This window comes from Sminthopsis crassicaudata, chromosome 4 (genome assembly GCF_048593235.1).
Source record: "Sminthopsis crassicaudata isolate SCR6 chromosome 4, ASM4859323v1, whole genome shotgun sequence".
In the NCBI taxonomy this organism is placed as follows: Eukaryota; Metazoa; Chordata; class Mammalia; order Dasyuromorphia; family Dasyuridae; genus Sminthopsis; species Sminthopsis crassicaudata.
Window position 1 is genome coordinate 93100285 of NC_133620.1, and position 21602 is coordinate 93121886.

The 21602-nt window shown below is 33.9% G+C and overlaps 1 protein-coding gene across 1 annotated transcript in view; it reads right to left on the reverse strand.

Moving 5' to 3' along the window:
- Nucleotides 1-398: 398 nt before the first annotated feature.
- The window catches only part of ATP6V1G3 (ATPase H+ transporting V1 subunit G3), a 29511-nt gene continuing 8307 nt past the window's right edge, over nt 399-21602 (reverse strand). Inside the window, exons 2-3 of the mRNA XM_074264970.1 lie at nt 9191-9291; nt 399-610 (exon numbers count right to left, since the gene is read on the reverse strand). Coding sequence (XP_074121071.1) covers nt 437-610; nt 9191-9291 — 275 coding nt within the window. The 3' untranslated portion in view covers nt 399-436. The remainder of the gene's footprint in view (nt 611-9190; nt 9292-21602) is intronic.

Genomic DNA, 21602 nt, shown 5'->3' on the forward strand with positions numbered 1-21602 from the left:
AATTCCATTCTCACAAAAGAACCTGTTATAATATGAAATAAAATAAATTAAATTATTTCAATTTTAGATTGTGATATGTTGAATCCATTGCAGACTGAGATGATTTGACCCAACACCCTCAAATAAAAGCACATTTTTTCTAAAGGGAGGAAAAAAATCCCCAAGACTCACTAACCTGGCCTTCCTTATGTAAAGTGTCGAATGATAAGTGGCTCTGCCTGACTGACTAGGCCTTGTTTAAAGGTCATAACTACTATGGAGGAAAAGTAATAATCAGTCCCATTTTTCATTCAGTACCTTGTGTGAATAATGTCATTCTAGAATCTGTCAGTAACTTCATGATTTGAAAGCCATAATCACAGCTCTGTGATACAAATGCTGGAGTCCAAGCCATCAGATAATATACATATGTTATTTATTGATTAATCTGAATAATTTAATCTGTGAATCTGTAGTTCTTATGGATTTCAGGATTCAGGTCACAAACCATGCTCAGGAGTTGCTTCATCACAATTTCCAAGCTCTCATTGTAGTTGCCAATGAGGTTCTGAATCTTTCCTACTGTCTGTTCATCTATTTCAATGGAGAGGTTGCTTTGGGAACCCATTATCTGCAGAGGCAAAAAGAAAGAAACTTATTGAGTCAAGAGTCATTTATTATTACTTATCCACTTTATTAGTGACTTTTTTTTTATTAAAGCTTTTTTATTTTTCAAAACATATGCACGGACAATTCTTTAACATTAACCCTTGCAAAACTTCATGTTCCAATTTCTCCTCCTTTACCCCATACCCTCCCCTAGATGGCAAATAGTTCAATATATGTTAAACATGGTAGAAATATATGTTAAATCCAATATATGCATATACATTTATACAATTATTGTGCTACACAAGAAAAATCAATCAACCAATAAAAAAGAAGAAGAGAATAAAATGCAAGCAAGCAACATCAAAAAGAGTGAAAATGCTATGTTGTAGACCACATTCAGTTCCCATGGTCCTCTCTCTGGGTGCAGATGGCTCTCTTCACTGAACAATTGGAACTGGTTAAAATCATCTCATTGTTAAATAGAGCCATGTCCATCACTTTCTATTTTTTTGTAATATATTGGAAACCCTTGAAATTTGACAAATACTTTAAACTAAATTAGATTTGATACTTTAGAAACCTTTGCTATGACCCTGAGAGAAATTCAATATAACTCAAAAATGTTAGACATGCACTGAGAAAATCATCTAGACTAATATCCTACTCTGAAGTGACCCTGGGTTCTCCAGGGCTGTGTCAAATAGAGAACTTGGAGTCAGAAGAGTTTCTAATAAGGCTTCAGTGATAGTCTGAGAACCAAAATAGGTAAGAAATATGCTATGGAGTAGAAATAAACTGAGATAATGAAAGCATTACAATTTTTAAATTAAATAAATATGAATTATCTTTTTAGGTGTGAACTTAGGAAGCTTTCATGTAAAGAAAGAGAAAAACTGTTTTTAGCTATTGAAAATGAAAAGCAGTTGACCAGTCCAAATAAAGGAACAACTTGGGCTTTTACTACCACCTGGTGGCTGACTCAGATATTGCACTCTCAGTCACTTCAAATCTCACTGGCTGTATTTAATGGACAGATCATTAATGCCCATCTCTCTGCACTCATCACTGCAACTCGTCAAGCCAGCCTCCAAAGTGTGGTGGACTTGTAATCTTCATTAATGCTCTTTATACCCACAGCCCATATAGCTGAAGATCTTTATGTCACCCTCCATTCTCACAATTAATCTCAAGTCCTAAAACAAGGCAAAATCTTCCATAATTATGGGTTGTAGGGGATCTTCCTGAGGGCTTAGGAATTTCTTTAATGCCATTTAAACAAGTCTTCATTGGTGTGCTTCCCTCCTAGATTATTTATTGATTTTTATTTAGTCATCTAGAATTAAGAACAGTTGATATAAAATATCCGTCTCCCCACATCAGGAGAGTCCAGGGAACAGTGGGCTCAAGCTTAGAGGTTACATGTGGCAAAGGGGTAACTCATAGCTTCCATTTCTCCCATTTCTGGGGGACTCACTTGAGAAATCCCACTTAAACATATGAATCTGTGTCTTTGTGCCCTTAATTCCCAATATAGACACTGCAGCAGATTAGGTCATTGGAAAGAAGTCTGAAACCCACAAGAGCTTACAAAAATCTCTTCTGGATAAATCAGGAGGAGCTACCTGGATAAGAGGAGCTCACCAAAACTGAAGTCATGGTCTCTCCTTACATGCAGCTGGCTCTTTTCCAAGGACTTCAATTAGAATGTTTACTCATTTCAGTTGCTGAAATAAGCCCTTTCTTGATAACCTTAAAAACTTATAGAAGGCATCCATGGCATGATCAAGTTTTTCAGTCTAAACAAACAGTTCTTGTATGATATTTTACTTCAAAGCTTTTAAAAACTTAGACTAAGGTCTTTGAAGGAATGATTTGATTGGGCATCTTATCACTGAATTTAAGTAGAGTGAGTTAAGTAAATCAATTAACTTACTGTTAAAAAAATTACAGAACTTTTGAAGTATTAACTTAATAATAAAATATTAAGTTTGAGTGAAGTGTAAAGGCAGTGAAGAAACTACAAAGATAGAATTTATCATCTAGTAGATAAAAACACTAGGAGTGAAAGATAATCATTTTTAAAATAAGTCTGTTTCACATGACATGACACTAAGTTTTCATTTAGCAAGATAGAGCTCATGTACAGAATGGATGATGAAAAATGCATTAACCTATTGTTCAGACATTACAATGTCAAAAGAAAAATGATTAGATTGATTTCTATTTCTCTAAATTGATGGGTGTTGTTCTTGCTGAATTTATTGAATTAGTCAGGTGGGTTGGCATGGGAAACCATAGGCACACATTGCCATTAAAATATAAATACATATACCTCCTTTGCATAAAAAACTTATTTCTGAAAAATTGAGGGCAAAGTGAACTTTCTATGAATGAATGTTTAATTAATTTAATAAGCATCTGTTTTGTATATGTATGTGTTTATATTCACATACATGCATACATGTATACATGTAATAATCTAGATATACAAAGATGAAAAATGACTCTGTCTTTGCCCTGGAGGAATATGCATTCTAGTGGGGAAGAAATGAACATTTTTTTTTTTTGAGGCTGGGGTTAAGTGACTTGCCCAGGGTCACACAGCTAGGAAATGTTAAGCGTCTGAGATCAGATTTGAACTCAGGTCCTCCTGAATTCAAGGCTAGTGCTCTATCCACTATGCCACCTAGCTGCCCCAACATTTGTTAACTATCTACTAAGTGAAAGCACATAAATTGTGCAATGGGCAGAGTGTTGGACATGAATTGAGGAAGATTCACCTTCATGAATTCAGATCCAACTTTAGACACTGACTAGTTGTGTGATTCTGGGAAAGTCACTTAACTCTGTTTGCTCAGTTTCTTCATCTGTGAAATAAGCTGGAGAAGGAAATGGCAAACTACTTCAATATCTTTGCTAAGAAAAAGCCCAAATCAGATAAAGAATGAGAAACAACTGAGTAGCAATCATGTGTGAGGCACTGTAATAAGCACTTTACAAATATTATCTCAATTTATCCTCAAGATAACACGGGGATGTAGGTGCTGTTATCCCACTCCCTGAGGAAACTAAAACCAAGGTTAAGTAACTTGCCCAAGATTACACAATATTAAGTATCTCAGGTTAGGTTTTCATCCAGGTGTTCCTGACTCCAAATCTAGTGCTCTCTCCCTGAATCACTTCACTGACCCTATTCCATGAGGAAGTATGTATGTTTATGATTCAAATACACAAATAACTATAATAAAAGTTAGAAAAGGATTGTATGTATGAGGAGATCAAACTTTAGATGTCTGAGAGATCATAGGGAGAAGGAATTTTTTCTTCTGGGAGGGAGAGTGGGGAAGAGAAGGCTCACTATGATACCTGAGCTAGGAAGTGAGAAGGTTAAGGTTATAGGCAGACAGAATGAGTGGGGAAGCGGATGCTCAGTGTAGTCAAGTAATTTTTTCCATAAACAAACAAACCAAAAAAAACCTATCAAATATTGGAGGCAAGATTTAAGTCTTGATCATAGGGGCAACCATAGATTTAGAGTTACAAGATTAATGAGTCTAAATCCCTCAAAAATGAAGACGTTCATGTTCAGGGAAGTGAGACATCCTGTTTAAAGGTCACACAGAGAGTAAGCTGCAGGACCAAGTTTAAAACACAAGCCATTGGACTTCATATCTACTTGTGGTCTGAATCTAAGTTTTATTGTAGAACAGACATTGAGAGGACTATTTTGACAGTGATGTGGACAGATGATAAGGTGGGACAATATCATTTTAGAGACATTTAATCTTTTTTTTCCTTATTTCAATTCTCAGTGTTCCCCAATGCTGAATTTACCTCTTTAATAATCTTAGAATTTCTGGCAAGAAGATTATTATCTGTAAATTAAAACAAAGTATGGGGGAGCTCGACATTTAAAACAGTCATTAGATTTCAAGGATCAATGAACTGAATAGGAAACAAATTGCATTTCTAGTTCAGTAATGTATAACTAAAATTTGACATTTTCTTCAATTTTGAATGAAGGCAACAAACAGTATTCTGAAAATTGTTCCATAAGATTCACCAGACAGCCCAAAGAGTTCAAATGTCAAGAATATCTTATTTAAAGAAAGTTTGCATTTTGTAAAATTAGACATTCTTCTGTAAAACCAACCATCAAATCCTAATTTACCTATTTAGGAAAGTCAGTTTCCTTTTTCAGTTTTATTTAAGTGTTTTCTTTTTCTTTTTCTGTGAGCTTTTGGGATATATATGTCCCAAAGGTATATAAGGTGCTTAGTAGAGGAAAATCACTGTAAGCCTCTTCTGGAAGGCCACAAACTTCAGTGCACTTTTGATCTTCCTGAGTCCTAAACTTGAAATCAAATGAGCTTGAGTCTATCCAGGTTCTATTCCAGTTCTCTTTATAGTACAGGCTAAAATTGACTTCCCAATTCAAAGAAAAATAGTTTTGAAAGGATATTATAGCTCCTTAGACATCCAATGGCTTTTTCAAAATAACATTTTGATGAGTTAAGTATAAATGAATCAGAACCATATGGATTGTGTTTTCCTTGGTGTTCATAAGATTTTAAAAATATGGTAGAGATGTCTTATCAAAATGTGTTTGGGGTTTGGCTAAACCCCAAACACATTTGAAAAATAATTTGGGGATATTTCCTGAATTTTTAAAGCTATCAGATCTGCCGTTTTGAAATTGAAAAAAAAAAAAAAAAAAAAAACAAATAAACACACACACACACCCCCAAAAAACTTCAATAATGAGAAATGTATACTTGACAGAGAACTGTTGTTAGGAGGCTATTTTACTTTTTTATTATATGGCTAAAGGTTATAGTTTCAAGAACAATAATCCTCAGGATGCTTGGTTATTATTCTGTTGGGAGCAAATGGAATGTCTTACAAAAGTTGAGCTGAAAAGTTGTGATTCTTGTTCCTTCTTAGCCTGTGGAATTATCAATTTTCTCCCTCCTAAAATGTAGTCCAGCTAATTCAGTATAACTCAAATTGAGCCATATTGAATGAAAAATGCAAAGATGTAACAATAATGGGGACATCCACCAGCAGTGTGTGTGGGGATGAGAATGGAAGAAGATTCATGGCCTCTCTGTTTAGTGATGGTCACTAGCTTTTCCCTATCAGTCACTGATGGGAAATTCTATTCACTTTTGACTTTTCAGCAGGGTAGAAACTTAGTGTACCCAGTATGACCTTCCTAAACTTAGGGGCCACAGTTACTAATACCACCTCTGGCAAAATGGCTTCAGTGGATTTTGAACTCCCACCTTAACCCTCTCTCTTGGGCTGTTTCTTGGAGGGATTAGAAGCTATTTTAGGAAGACAGTTCAAATTCTATACCAGAAATTTACTATGTGACCTCAAACAAATAATTTAACCTTTCTTGATATCACTTGTCTAAAAATTAAAAAAAAAATCAGTTTCCTCATATAAAAATGAGAATAATAGTAATAGCATTTATCTCAAAAGGTTGTGAAGAGGATCACATTAAGATGACAAATGTAAACCTTTTGACAAACCTTAAAACATTATATCTATCTCTGTATCTATTTTTGTATCTCTATATGTCTGTCTGTATCTCTATTATGTATCTATCTCTATGTATACCTCTATGTATCTATGTATGCATGTATCTATATATCTCTGTATCTATCTATATACACTAACACACACATATATGCATAGTAGCATGTGCACATGTATGTATGTATGTATAAATACATAAAGCTGCTAGAGGTGCAGTGAATAAAGTGCTGAGCCTGGATTTTCAAGAAGACTCTTAGTAGTTCTGTGATTCTAGGCAATCTATAAAATGAGCTGGGGTAAGAAATGGCAAACTACTCTTTGCCAAGAAGACCCCAAATGGGGTCACAAAAAGTTGGACACAACTGAAAAATGACTGAAATGAATAGATACATATTTATCTATCATCTGTCATCTATTCTCTCTATTTTTCTATATATGCCATTATTATTTCAGTAACCTTTAGACAGTGAACTTTACAATTACTATTCCATTTTTGTTGGTTAATAAAGTTTTCTTGACACTACATTTAGGTGATTTACTGCAATGAAGATCATCATATCCTTTTGAGAAGCTACATGCAGAAAGTTAAGTTTAATGGATTATGATGGCTGTGAGACCATAGTTGCCTTTGTATGAATTTTGGAAGCATCACATGGAACTCAATATGATTATTCCCAAAACCCCTTTTTTCTTCAGGTTCCAAGAAGGTCTTCCTGCTTGACCCCAGGCTTAGGTTAATCATGATGAGTCTTGCCTAGGATAACAATACAATGAATACAGTGAGGTCATGCCAAGAGTAGAAGTACTGAGATCGTTCCTATAATAAGCCTTCAGCAGAGCAGCCCCATGCACCTTGGCCTTTCTTTCTCTGAGGACACAGTTTGATCAGCCAGCTGTGAAATTGGCTTAGGTTTGAATTGTGAAAAGGACAAGTTTTTATTCAAGTTCAATGCCAATGGTTAATTTCCTGGAATAGATTTACATCATATGCAACTCCTAGGGAGTAATCTTCTTAGCTGTTGCATATCAAGAAATTCTGCACCCCCACAATCCCATGGTGTGCACCATCAGGATGGCTTTAGTATGGGTTTTTGTTTCATTTTTGATGCAGAAAAAAAGACAAAAAAAGCTTCTTCTTATTCTTGTTCTTTTTTTTTTTTCTTGTTGTTATTCTTATTCTTGTTATTCTTCTTGTTCTCCAATAAGGTAGTGATAGTTGGGAAGATATGTTCTCAGGTACTCTTGTCTCATGGGCTCATCATAATTGAATAGGAAAGGGTAAAAAAAAGAAATATTATCCAAGACACATGATTCTGCCTGATAGATCTCCTTGATTAAAATAGATCTTTTTTGTGTCCTTCAGGAAAGGTTTATTACAGATATGTCTGTTGTTTGAAGTGCACTTACCAATCACTATTTTCAAACATTATTGTGTGTATCAATCTAATGTCTTCCCTTCCTTCCCTATCTTTCCTTGCCCCTCTTCTACTCTTGAAATGATCTTGGGCTGTGAGAAATGGAACCAGACTTCTGTATCATTTTCTGATCAACATTTCCAGATGTATATTACCTCCCAATCCCACCCCACCTATACATTATGGTTTCTCTTTATGTGTTGTCTTCATCTTATGAGAATATAAGATCACTTCAAGAAGACTGTCTTACTTGATTCTATTATTATATTCAATGCTAAGTACTTGCCTGACACATAGTAAGCATTTAATCTCTCTGTCTCTATCTCTGTGTCTTTGTCTCTCTCTCTCTCTCTAGTCAATCATTTGATTAGCATTTAGTGAGTTCCTGCTCTATGTCAGATACTGTGTTATGTACTGGGGATACAAATAAAAGGGAAAAAAATAAAGTACCTGCTCTTGAGGTAGGAGACAACACACAAGCAACTTTATATATATATATATATATATATATATATATATAGATTACTTCCATTTTATCTTGTATTTATCTTGTTCATATATATATATGTGTATATATATATATATATATACACATATATATATATGAACAAGATAAATACAAGATAAAATGGAAGTAATCTCTGAGAAAAGGAAGTAACATTAAGGAAGACTAGGAAGGGCTTCTTGTAGAAGGTAGTTTAGTACAAGGTTAAAGAAATATCAAATGGCCTTTGAATACTCTCTATTTATAGGTTATTTTCCCATTTGTGGATTTCGTATTATGTTTCCCAACCACTCAGTCTTAGAGAGAATGAATGTTTTTATTTTAAAGAAACTTCCATTAAAAAAAACCCTAAAACCACTTAGAAAGAGAAAAAAATGGCGAAATGGTTACATGAATGTAGTGGTATTTCATTGGTATAGGGAAATTCCAGTAAAGATATTCCCTTTCCCACTTCAACTATAGAATCATTTTTTCATTTTATTCCCATAGTATGCAGTATTACCACTACTATAACTACTACTACTACTACTACTACTACTACTACTACTACTACTACTACTGCTACTATGTAATTGACATTTATATAACAGTAAATGCTGGGCACCGTGCTAATTGTAAATTCTTTACAATTATCTTTCATTTGGGCCTCATAATAACTCATGAGAGATAGGAGCTGTTATTATCATTTTACACATGTGGAAACTGAGGAAGATAGCAGTTAAGTGATTTGCCCAAGGTCACAAAGTAAGTAAAATTAATCTCAGCTCTTCCTAACTCCGGGTCAGCTCTATATCCACAATGCTGGATGTCACTTTCCCAGTTTAGTTAATCTACATATATGCCTTCTCTCTCCATTGGAATCAATAGATAGTGTTCTATACAGAATAGGTGTTTAAATGAATGTTGAATTTGATTAAATTGGATTGGCTTAAATCATCTTCTCCAATCACTTAATTCTACCAATGAAGAAACTGAGATTAAGAATCAGATTGCCCAGATAATTGAATATCAAAACCAGCTCTGGCATCTTGGTCTTCTTATACCTTCTTCAATGTCTTTTTTTTTTCAATGTCATATTGTCTCCCATAATACTTTGCTTAAAATATATAAGAAATTAATTGACATTCATACTTACCAAAGATTGTTTTTCCTGAAATTCCTTTTCTTTCTGCATTCTAAACTGATTGATTTCAGCCATTGCTTCTTCTTTTGCTTGTTTTAGCCTTTTACCTTTTCCTGAAAATTAAAAGAGATGTCTGAGGGAAGCAGAAAATGAGGAACTTTTGAAATGAGAATTCAGAATTTCTTGCTTCAAATTTGAGGTCTGCCATTTATAATTTTAATGTGACCCTTCTTTAGGTCTCAGTTTCCTTATCTCTAAATTGAGGGTATTGGGAAAGTCCCTTTCATTTTCAAGCCTATGAGCCTATAATTTGATAGAATGTAATAATATATACACATTTACATTATTATATACGTCCCTGAATACATATGCATATGCAACTACATGGTACACCAAACCTTGAGTTCAAATCCAGTCTCAGGAATAGCTCTGTGACTGAGTTTCCTCATCTGTAAAATGAGGATAGTAATAGCATCCACCTCCAGGGATGTAGTGAAGATTAAATAATATAGTAATTAGCATAGTGTAAGGCACATAGTAAACACTACATAAATGTTAGCTATTACACACATACATATGAATATCTAGGTGCATGTATATACACATACACATACACACACACACATACACACACATACACACCCCACATCAGAAGGAGGAGATCAGGTTATTTACAAGGTGGCAGTCAGAATCACATTACCATATATTATAAAATTGTTGGAAGCTTGCAAAAAAAAAAACCCACAAAAAAAAAAAAACAAATATAGAAATATAGTTACACAGATCTTGAAACATTTTTCATTGGATTTCTTTAATGTTATGGAAATGGCAATTTTCTATTGCACTTTCATGTTTAAGTAAAATAGCTGTCTCTTTTACTCATAGCAATAACAGCCAAAGAACAGATTTTAGCTGTCATTGGTTGGGAAAGATATTATTTGGTCAAAGTTTGGTAGTGATTTGCTGCCAGGAACCCTGTTGTCTCTACCAACTGGATTCTATTTAACACTGGCAGTTAGCCAAGTCCCTACAAACCTACAACTTGGACTCTACTAAAATGGCTTACATTTTTGTTGTTGCATTTTATTGGGATTTTTCCCTTAACATTTTCTGCCTGTAGAAAGAGTGATCAAGATTAAGAGCACATCAAAGTAGGTTTTGTATACTAACTTTCTATGGGGAGACTTGAAAAGGATTGTAAAACCAATATTTTTTAATGGCAAAGAGATTCAGTTAAATGGTCCTTCACTTTTATTAAGGCCAAGGGTATAAACATTAAGGCCAAAGACTGGCAGACTATACTGTAAAGTTTTAGTACAAAGGTAATGCTTCGGGTAGCATTGGTTAAAGCCTGAAATTTATGTCTTGAACTACTGGAATTGGATCTGTAGGTCAAAGGACCAAACAAATCTTAAAACCTTCTCACCCTCATCCCCAGGAGTTCAGTAATAACATTGCAAAACTCCTTAGTCATTGCTAAGATTAAATGGTTTAAGAAATCCTTCACCGTGTTTCTGATTCTTTATTTCTGTTCTTTTATATTCCAAATATCTTATCCAGGTAATATTCCTTCTCTCATTCTCTTAAAACAATGGAATAATGCTTTTTTTATGCCCTCTTTCATCCAATGTGGTCGGTTGCATAGACTTTAGTTAAATTAGTTTGTTTTAATAATAACAGTGATAGATCATATTCTGTATTGGCTGACAGTTTACACTGTGCTTCCCTTTCAACAATACTTCAAATATGTAGTGTAAGTGATATTATGGCAACTTGACAAATTAGGGAACATATTCAGAATGTTGGGTAACTGGCCTAAGATCACACAGCAGTAAATGTCAGAATCAAGACCTTTGGCTAGAACAATGTTCTTTCCAATAAACCATCCCCAGTGATGTTGTAGCACAAGATAACAATTTGATGTGTAGGAAGATTCTGTGAACTTGTCAGTATAGAAAACTACCTTTAGTTACACAAGTTGCAACCTATAAGGGGAAAGCCTGAATCATGTTTGTACATTGTTAATTTAGGTTTGCTTTTAGAAGAAAATGAGATACCCAGAGGCCATTCAGCATTTAACAAAAGGAGCCACAACATAAAAGAGATACTCCAGCATTTGCTTGGCTAGTGGTTGCCCCTTCATAGAATATGAAAATATATCTGTAGACTGTGATGACTTGCCCACTGAGTCATCTACTATATCTGAAGAGTCCCAACTCCACATAGGTGGACCTTTTTTTTTAAACTACCCTTCAGTGACAGGAAGCCACCTTCATTACAGTAAGAGCATACATGAAAACTATGTTAAGGGAGACAACATTAGCTTAACTCTTGTTACTGAGGATAAGGAGAGCCTTAGTAGAAAAAGAGCCTGTTACATATCCAAGATATAACATGTTAGATGAGAATGAGAAAGTTGAGTGAGGAATACAAAAGTTAAGAAACTTGTAGGTTATGGGAACAATAAGATTATATGATGATGAATTCTGATGGATGTGGCTCTTTTCAACATTGAAATAATTCAGGCCAGTTCCAATAAACTTGTGATGAAGAGAGCCTCAGAGAGAGGACTGTGGAAACTGAGGGTAGATCACAACATAGCATTTTCACTCTTTTTGTTGTGGTTTGCTTGAATTTTATTTTCTTTCTCATTTTTATTACTTTTTGATTTGAGTTTTTCTAGCAATTGTATAAATATATATGCCTATATTGGATGTAACATATTTTTACCATGTTTAACATGTCATCTAGGGAATGGATAGGGGGAATTGAGGAAAAATTGGAAGTTTTTCAAAGGTCAATGTTGAAAAATTATCCTTGCATCTGTTTTGAAAATAAAAAATTTCAATAAAAAAAAGAAACTTGTATGTTTAGCATTGATCACATAAATCAGCAAGTATCAGAAGCAAGATGGGAACACAAGTCTGGGCATCATTCTGATTATTATATCATGATGCCTCTTATATAAGGATAAAGCCAAGATATGTAACTTTTTTAAGAGAATATTGTTTTTAATAAATCTATGATTTTGCAAGAGTAAACAACTAATACTTTTTATTCAGGTGGTGTGTTTTATTAATCAATGAATAATTTTTAAACCAAAAACTCTATTTCCTGAGTAATGAATAGAAAATATTAGTATCTCTATGAATACTTATAACAAATTGCTTTGTATCATAATGTTCAAAACTATTATCACTGCAAGTGATCTTTTAAAATCTGTGACAGCTTCAGAATAAAAATGTTTGGAGTTTTCTTCCTCTTGACCTATCTTTTCATTTGGATGTTAGGGCAAAATCCTTTTTTTTTTTTTCCTCTTCTCTTTTTATTTCTTGGTTAACAATAGAGTAGGAAGCACTTCTTTTCTTCTTTCCACCCTCACTCTCTCCTTTCCTTTTATATTTCTTCCTTCCTTCCTTTCACCCTCCCTCCCTCTTTTCTTTCCTTCCACCTTCCTTTTTTTCCCTTCCTTCTTTCCCTGCTTCCCTTTTTTCCTTCTTGCTTCTCTACCTACCACTCTATGTGCCTGCTTCTGCCTCTTCCTGTCTCCCCTCCTGCTTTCCTTCTCTTTCTTCTACATTGAGAGAAAGATCATTACTTTGGATGTCCTGCTTTTAACTTTTTTTCTGTTGGGTAGGCCAACAGACTTTATTTTGCCCTCACAATCATCTCCAGTGGCCTCATGGGAAGGTCTTTTTTGGCCTAATCGGTATTATTTATTACTGCATTATTTAATTATTATTACAGTATTAATTAAGCATCTTGAACAAGTATTAATTTTGCCCTCACAATCATCTCCAGTGGCCTCATGGGAAGGTCTTTTTTGGCCTAATCAGTATTATTTATTACTGCATTATTTAATTATTATTACAGTATTAATTTGGGACTATAAATAAGAATTTCACTTTCATTATACCATTGTTTTCTTTTTTTTTCTTTTTTTTTTCTGAGGCTGGGGGTAAGTGACTTGCACAGGGTCACACAACTTGGAAGTGTTAAGTGTCTGAGACCAGATTTGAACTCCGGTCCTCCTGAATTCAAGTCTGGTGCTCTATCCACTGCGCCACCTAGCTGCTATCAATACCATTGTTTTCTAAAGTATTTGCATTTTTGTGATGAAATAAGTATTTTTGTAATAGTTCATGATATTCTCTATAAACTTAACTTGTTTGAGCAAAATCATATTTTTGCTTTTAGTAAGGTTGTGCCCACAAGTTTTGTTTTTTTTTTTTTTTACTAATGTCCAGGGTCCAGAAAGATCCTGAGAGTATGACACTTAATATATTTGAGGTTTGGCAAAATATCTCATAGACATAGAACTAAAATACAGGCCTCTTGTCCTTAAAGTACTGCTCTTTGCTCTATAATACATAGCCCTCAAGTGATCTTTGCTCAAACTGGAGAGTGCAAGTAGGACAAAAGAGAAGTTTTAAGGAGGCAGATTTCTTTTTTTTTTTTTTAATTAATTTTATAATTATAACATTTTTTTTGACAGTACATATGCATAGGTATTTTTTTTTTACAACATTATCCCTTGTACTTCCTTCTGTTCTGAATTTCCCCCCCCTTCCTTCTATCCCCTCTCCTAGATGTCAGGCATTCCCATACATATTAAATATCTTATAGTATATCCTAGGTACAATATATATGTGCAGAACCGAATTTTGTTGTTGTTGTTGCAAAGGAAGAATTGTATCAGAAGGTAAAAATAATCTGGGAAGAAAACAAAAAATCAATGCTCACAGTTTACACTAATTTCCCAGTGTTCCTTTTCTGGGTGTAGCTGAAGGAGGCAGATTTCAAGTGATGATAAAGAAGGATGCTTAAAAATTTCAGCAGTCTAGAAGAACATTAGACTGCCTGAGAATATCAAGAATGCCTTTGCACTTGAGATCTTCAGTTGGAACCTGCCTAGCCCATCCTCAAGGATGCTACATAAGCATCCTCAAGGATGTTACATAAACTTCAGTGAGTAATTGCTGTATTACCTCTGTAGCCCTTTCCATCCTTTGAGATTTAGCAACAGAATATTATAATATATTTAAGAACAGAGCAAAAGCCCATTGATTCTGAAATAGCTTAATAATTGTGGGACATGAATGTAATGGAATACTACTATGCTATAAGAAACAGCAAAAACAATCAATACAGAAAAACATGGAGAGCTTCACATGATCTGATACAGAATGAAATAAGCAGAACCAAGAAAACATTCTACATCATTACTACGAAGTCAATAAAATGAAGAAATACAAAACATACAAAAGGAAATGTTGAAAATTACAATGAATAAGCAAGGCATGAAAGAAGAGATTTGAGAAACAGTCCCACCTGGTTTCTAGATAGAAAGTTCACAATTGTGGAGGATTGAATATATTTCTTGATTTTTTCAGTATATTGCTTGATGTTGCTGATTTTTTTTCTTTTTTCTTTGTGTATCACACACACACACACACACACACACACACAGACACATATATATAGAGAGAAAGAGAGATAGAGAGACAAAGACAGAGACAGAATACACATATAAAAACACATATCTATGTGTATGTGTATTTAGTTCTATGAGCGAGATCTGGAGTGGTTACTGGTAGAAATACCAGTGATGTAAATTTTATGTATGATGTATATGTGTATATAAATATAAATACACATACATACACATATTATTTTAAAAATAAATTATGTGCTATCATGACTCTAGGCAAGCTTTAATAATCTTAATAGCATACTTCAAAAGTGCTCTAAACCTTTGATGTTGGCTGTATCTCTATATAGCAAGTGAGGAATGTGGTTAGATAGATAGAAATGGCAACGTGACCTTATCCCCTGGGCTTAGCTTGTCTCTGTACCTTTTACATAATCTCTCATTTATGTGGCAGAATAGAAGAAATTTAGGATTTAAAAACTAAGGAACCTTAAGCCATAGAGATGCTTGGTAGTTATTAAACAAATAACCATTCCCTGACTTATAGCCTAGCTTTCAGAAATTGAAAATTAAAATGTAAATGGCATGTTCAGCATAAGCTGGGATGAGGATTCTAAATCCAGGATGAACAGCCTAAAGAAAAGATTACTCCTAAAGGCACAACCATGCTATTTGTTTTTTAAGGGTTTGACACTGGAAGCTAAGACTTTGCTGATGAGAGGATGTGTAGCCAAGATCCTAAGAGAAGAAAGCAGAACCCTTAAGGGATTTTTTTTTGTGCTTGTTTCTTGGGAAGACTACTGCAACTCTTCTAAGAGTTGGGCAAAATCCAGGGGTTTTATTTTAGCTGAAAGAATATGAATTCATCCATTTTTTTTCCTTGAAAAGTAGCCAAAGAATTCAGGTAGACCAGAAGCATCATCAAAACAAGTATATGCTAAGCAGAATTTGGTGGAGCAATATTTGGGAAAGACTACAGAACAACAATAATGTCCATTCCACACTATGGGACCTATCAACTGAAGAGTACAAGACCAGAAGGGAGACAGTTCAAGGAAGAAACATAATAGAATTATTAGAAGACGTCAGTAGTTCTGCACCATTGAAGATGTTAATTGTCTTTCTACATATGTATTTGCTATTCATGCATGTTTCATGTATGTGTTTATATACATGTGAATACCATGGCCACTTATTCTCCTTATATGTGTACTTTGCCATATATGTGCCCTGGCCATATGTCTTCCTTATATGCTTTCCCTTCCAGTGTTCCCTGATCCCAGATGTTTCCTACCTGTGTGTGTATTTGTGGGACAATATATCCCCAGTTTATTTGAATATTTTTTAAAATTTTTTCTTTCTATATCATTTATTAAATTATTTTTTAATTAATTAGGTCCTCTACTGGACTATTAAAGATAAAAGTATTATTAAGATCCACTGAGCTTTTAGAATATATAGAGCCTTTGGGAATGTCCTTGACTCTGGAAATTATTCCCTAGGGGACCTCCCCTGAATGCTAAGGATAGGGATCCCTTGGAGTCTTCACTTACATTCTTAAGGTCAGATCACTGTTTTTCAATCTGTTAACTCTATATTTTAAATACATTGGTGAGGGCAACAATTCTTCCATATGATGTATTACTTGGGAGGTGGGAGAAGTGAAAAATTGAATTTATAGAATTTTTTTCCAAAATGAAGGCAGAAATTTGTTAGTTATGGCATATCATCAAATGAGCAGATAATCATTTGTATAATAGCTTTTTATAAATAGAACAGATGTGACAATGAGACCACCCAACATTCTATAAATGTTCAAAGTAGTTCTCTATTGTTTGCAAACTGAATAAGCCTCATTGAATTCCCCTATTTTCTGGAGATAAAGGTTAGTTCTTAGATGATAGATACATAATCTGTCCTGAGTTACTAATCTTTCCTAGAAAGGTTATAAACTTTCTAGGTTAATATGCCATTAAAGAAGACTGTTCCCAGAATGTTCCCTACCATAACATGACATAGGAAAAGGGCTTGAATGTGTGTGTCATTAATTATAATGAATTTTTAAAAATAAAATAACCCTTAGGAATCCATAGCCCTGAATTCTAGTTCTGACTCCATTTAATAATTTACCAGTAAATCATTTAGCAAATCACTTCATCTGTATCAGCCTTCCTAAGAAAACGAAGAGGATAATAATCTGCAAACATCTCTATAATAAAGGTATTGTGACATATTGAGTAAATAGCTACTCTGACAGGTTCTATCAAGTCAGAACAGCTTGGGGGTGATTGTTGTCAGAGGATCACCCTAGCTAAGTGCACTGAATTTAGCGTCAGAAAATTAGCAAGCAGATAATGTTTGCTAATGGTGTAATGGGTAAAAGTGAGAGGGACACTGGAACCTCCGTATCTTATTGCAAAGAAATAGAGACATCTTAATATATATAGAAAGGAATAGAAACTACACTGATGAAATCACTGATATTTTGAGGTTCAAAGTATTAAAGAATCTATAATCCAATCTAAATTTTATAAAGACAGTAAGGTATGAGAATAATGAGAAATCCAAATGAATAACTTAAACCATATTACCTACATAAAGTTTCTTTTACCTAATACAATATATACTTTAATGTAAAGACTGTATCTGAAGCATAAAGGAAGAAGCAACTTCTCATTTTATATGTGTACATAAAGAATTTTGTAATTGAAATAAATGTTCATGTGCTATTTTTTTAATCTCAGGAAACAAGTTCTGAAATTTTATGGCCCCTGAAATTTTGACTTGCAAGGAAACATTTTTAAGAGCTGCTTCCCAGATTGGATTGGGAACGTTCAAATTAAGTAAGGATGTTTGTAGGAACATAGAAAAACATAGGTGCTTTATAGTACCTATAGATATATAGGTTGAAAAACATAGGTACTTTATTGAATTTATCGAAGCCTGAATTTGAGTAAAAGTAGACAAAATAAAAAGGTGTTTATGTAGTTAGAATTTCCACATGGGTGACTTTTTAAATGTTTGCTTTTTTTAAAAAGTGAAGACTTGGAGGTTTTTACAAAATGTTTGTTTATATTTGAACATTTACTAATGATTCATTATGACAGAGAGAGTATATAGAGTTTTGGTGGCTATTCAACCAGAGTCCAGGCTCTAGCAAGCCTGTTGAAGCAAGAAAGATTTTGAGTGAGGTATTATCTCTGTTGTTCAAGGACCTGCCTAATTAAATTAAGAACGATATTACCACTAAATAGAAAATTGAAAAAAAAAATTGATTTTGTTTAAAGTAGAGCAACTTGTGGAATCTGCTAAGGCACAGAAGGGTTAAAATAGTGGAGAAAGTACCCATATTGATGAAATAATAGTATCTTGTATTTTATCTCTCTATATATATATATTTACATCTATATACATACACAGAATGTATATATTTTATAAATATCTATAAATATATGTGTATTCATTTAAACCTTATGTTATGTAGAATTAGTGCTTAATATAAATGCTCATTAATTGATTTCCTAATTGCATGAATGGGTCCTCTTAATTCTCTGTCACTGGAGTACTTTTAACAATTCAAACCCAATTAGTTGCCAAGTCTTATCAATTCTATCTTCACAATATGTCTTATATAAATCCCTTTTCCCTCTTCTCTGCCATTCCCCCTCCAAAGTCAACATCATCCTGGTTTAGGTCTTCGTTATCTCTTTCCTGGATCATTGCAGTACTCCTAATTGATATTCATATATATAGTCTCTCTAAACCATAGTCCATACAGCAGTTAAATCAATATTCTTAAGGCATAGATCTGCCCATACGCTCCCTTGTGGATCAGATCATATGTTAACTCTTCAGTGAAATCTTCCATACTATTAGTCATTAAGTGACAAAGTGATTAGAACACCCGATTTAGAGGGAAGACCTGACTTGAGATACAGGTTCAGACATTTATTAGTTTTGTAATCCAGAGTAAATTATTTAATCTGTTTCAGTTTCCTCATTTGTAAAATGGCTATGTCAATGGTACCCAGGATTGTTATAAGGCTAAAATGAAATATTTGTAAAGAACTCTTTAAATTTTAAAAAGCTATATAAATGCTATTCTTAATTTCCACCAGATATGGTCTCCCCTTTTCTGAACCCCAATGACACTCTTTTCCAATGTAAAAATCGTGATCTCTAGGCTTAAAAACAATGATGCTATAGCAAAGAAAGAAGATTTTGGAAAAGAACATACTTCACTCCAGACCAAAATCAAGAGCTTCCTTCAAGATGCCATATATCAGATTTTTCTTCAAGTGACAGTCTCTAAGTGTGCCCATGATATCTACCTATCATCATAGCAAGCACCTGCTGGTCCCTATTCAATTAAGAGAGAAAGTTGTATGGAAGGAGTTGCTGGCTCAGCAATTTTCTGGATTGACACAGCAGCTGCTGCTATATATGATTCTACATATATTGACACTGATTATATTCCTGGAAAGAACTACCTTTAGTGCCCACTGTTTCATTAGATGAAAATAAAAATGAACACATGAGATTCACTTTCATCAACATCTTTCTTACTCCTTATTTGTGAAATCCAGTCTTTAGATGTGAAGATGGACACCATTGCCTTGGAAACAGTAGCAGAGAAGCCAACCAGAAAATGCTAGGAGTGTACCCTATCAACTCTTAACTATTCTGGCAATGCATGAAGACATTTGGAGATGGTAGTGAGCTCTGTTTAAGCATATGCTAGAGCTTTAGAGAGTACTCCTCTCCATTGGAGAAGCATTATATTTTCAATGAACAAATACCAGTAATAATACAGTTCATTAAGAATTTCACAAATACTATATTCTTTGATTCTTATACAGACTAAGGCAGTATGTAGGAATAATGCAGAAATATTATACTTAAGGACAATCACAAAATAATCACTAGTGAGTATAGTGAATGTTAGCTAAATTATAAAGAAATATGAGAATTCTGACATCTCACACCTTTATAGAAGTTGGAGGCCCAGAGATGGAATACATTGCTTATATTTTAAGGCTTTTTCATTGTATAAATCAATTTTTGTTGACTTGATTTTTTTCTTTAAAAAAATTTTGTGATAGGGGCAGGTATTTGGAGTAATGAATAGAAGACCTCATCTTAAATCTTCCCTCTGACACTAACTAGCTGTATGACCTTAGGCAAGTTGCTTAACCTGATTGCCAAAAAAAAAAAAAAAAAAAAAAAAATCAAACTTTGTTTAATGAGATGGCTTTTTGGAGAAGTAAGGAAAGACTAAAGAATTGTTGGTGATGTAAAAAAAAAAAACCAAAAAAAAAACCCTAAATATATTTTTTAAAATATAATAATATTCTAATTTTTGATATAAGGATCAAATGCTGAGTTAAAAGGGACCTCTGAAGTAATTTAATCCAAGTTTCCCATTTTATAGATGAGAAAACCAATCCTTAGAGATGATTAAGCAAGATTACATAGGTAATTTTAGAAGAGCTGAGCTTGGAAGTCAAGTCATAGGCTCCTTCCTCACTCTGATTCCAATCAAAGACTCTGTTGCTGTCCTCTATGTGAACATCATGTTCTTGTCCATGGTCAAACCTACTCCTTATGAATCTCTCTAAAGCTGATCTTAAGAGATTCCTTTATGAAAATGTTCCATGGGAATATAGACTTTAATTTAAAATCTAGGCACAGTCATAACCACTAGAAGCCTAAATCTAATTGTGGTACTCTTGTTTCCATGCCTGTAATTCAACTAATAATAATGATAGCTAACATTTACATGGCACTTTCTGCATGCAGGCATTATGCTGAGTGCTTTACAAATATTATCTCATTTGATCTTCACAACAACCTTGGGAAGTAGAGGTTGGTATTATTTCCATTTTGTAGATAAACTAAGGCAAAGAAGCATTAAGTGACTTGGTGAGGGTCACCGAATTAGTCAATGTGTGATGCTGAACTGGAACTCAGATCTTCCTGAGTGTAGGCACAGTGCTCTTGCCATCAGAACATTCCATCTAGCTGCTCAATTAAAAAAAAAAAATTCAATAGGAATCTATGATGTGCAGTAGAATGTATTGGCTGCTGGGGAAAAACAAAGATCAATGAGAAATGGCCTTTGTCCCTAGATTTTATATATTATCAAAGCAAGATTGGTTTGCTAATTGAATAGATACATTAGAAATATCAAACAGTATTATGCTTTTGCAATGTTATGGACAGGAATGGTTGATCACTTTGTTCAGGTCTAACACATCACATTTTTAACCTGCCCTTGCAGAATCTAGACTTTGTTTACTGTGACAACAAACTGGTCAAAGCCCCAATCTTTGAAGGAGATGGAAGAAGGCAGATAATGCATAATAGTCCTTTCTCTGAACTTTAGGATATAGCAAGAGTATATAGTGCCATATGTTTTGCATGACTTCACATGCATAATTGATGTCATATTTCTCATTTACTCAAATGGTGGGAGGGAGAATTTAGAACTAATTTTTAAACAAATAAATATTAAAATTTTAAAAAAACATGTAATTGGGAAACATAAATATATAAAATTTTAAAATACACTAAAAATATTGTATAGCAGAGCATTCCAGTATTTTTGACAAGAAAATATTAAAATAAGGTTGTGAAGAGTTGGAGATGATTGAAAATTACCCAGTAAAAATATAGTAGACAGAGTAAAACAGCCGACTACAGATCTGGAAGAGAATCTGGGGACATATAGTTGGCATGTAAAATTAAGGGCAATACCAAAGGTATGGCTGGGGCCTGTGGCAGCTGGAAGGACAGATCCTTTTTTTGTGATTTAATTTTTCAGTCCTCTTAGCTTTCTCTCTAATTTTTTTCTGCCACCTCTTATCCCATGTCCTCTCTCCTGCCCCTTGCAAGTTTTCTTTGAAAGAAAATGCATATTCATTTGACCTCTGCCTTAGATTTCAGGGTTGGATGGATAGAATATTTTCCTCCTCAAAAATCAGTGCCTCATCA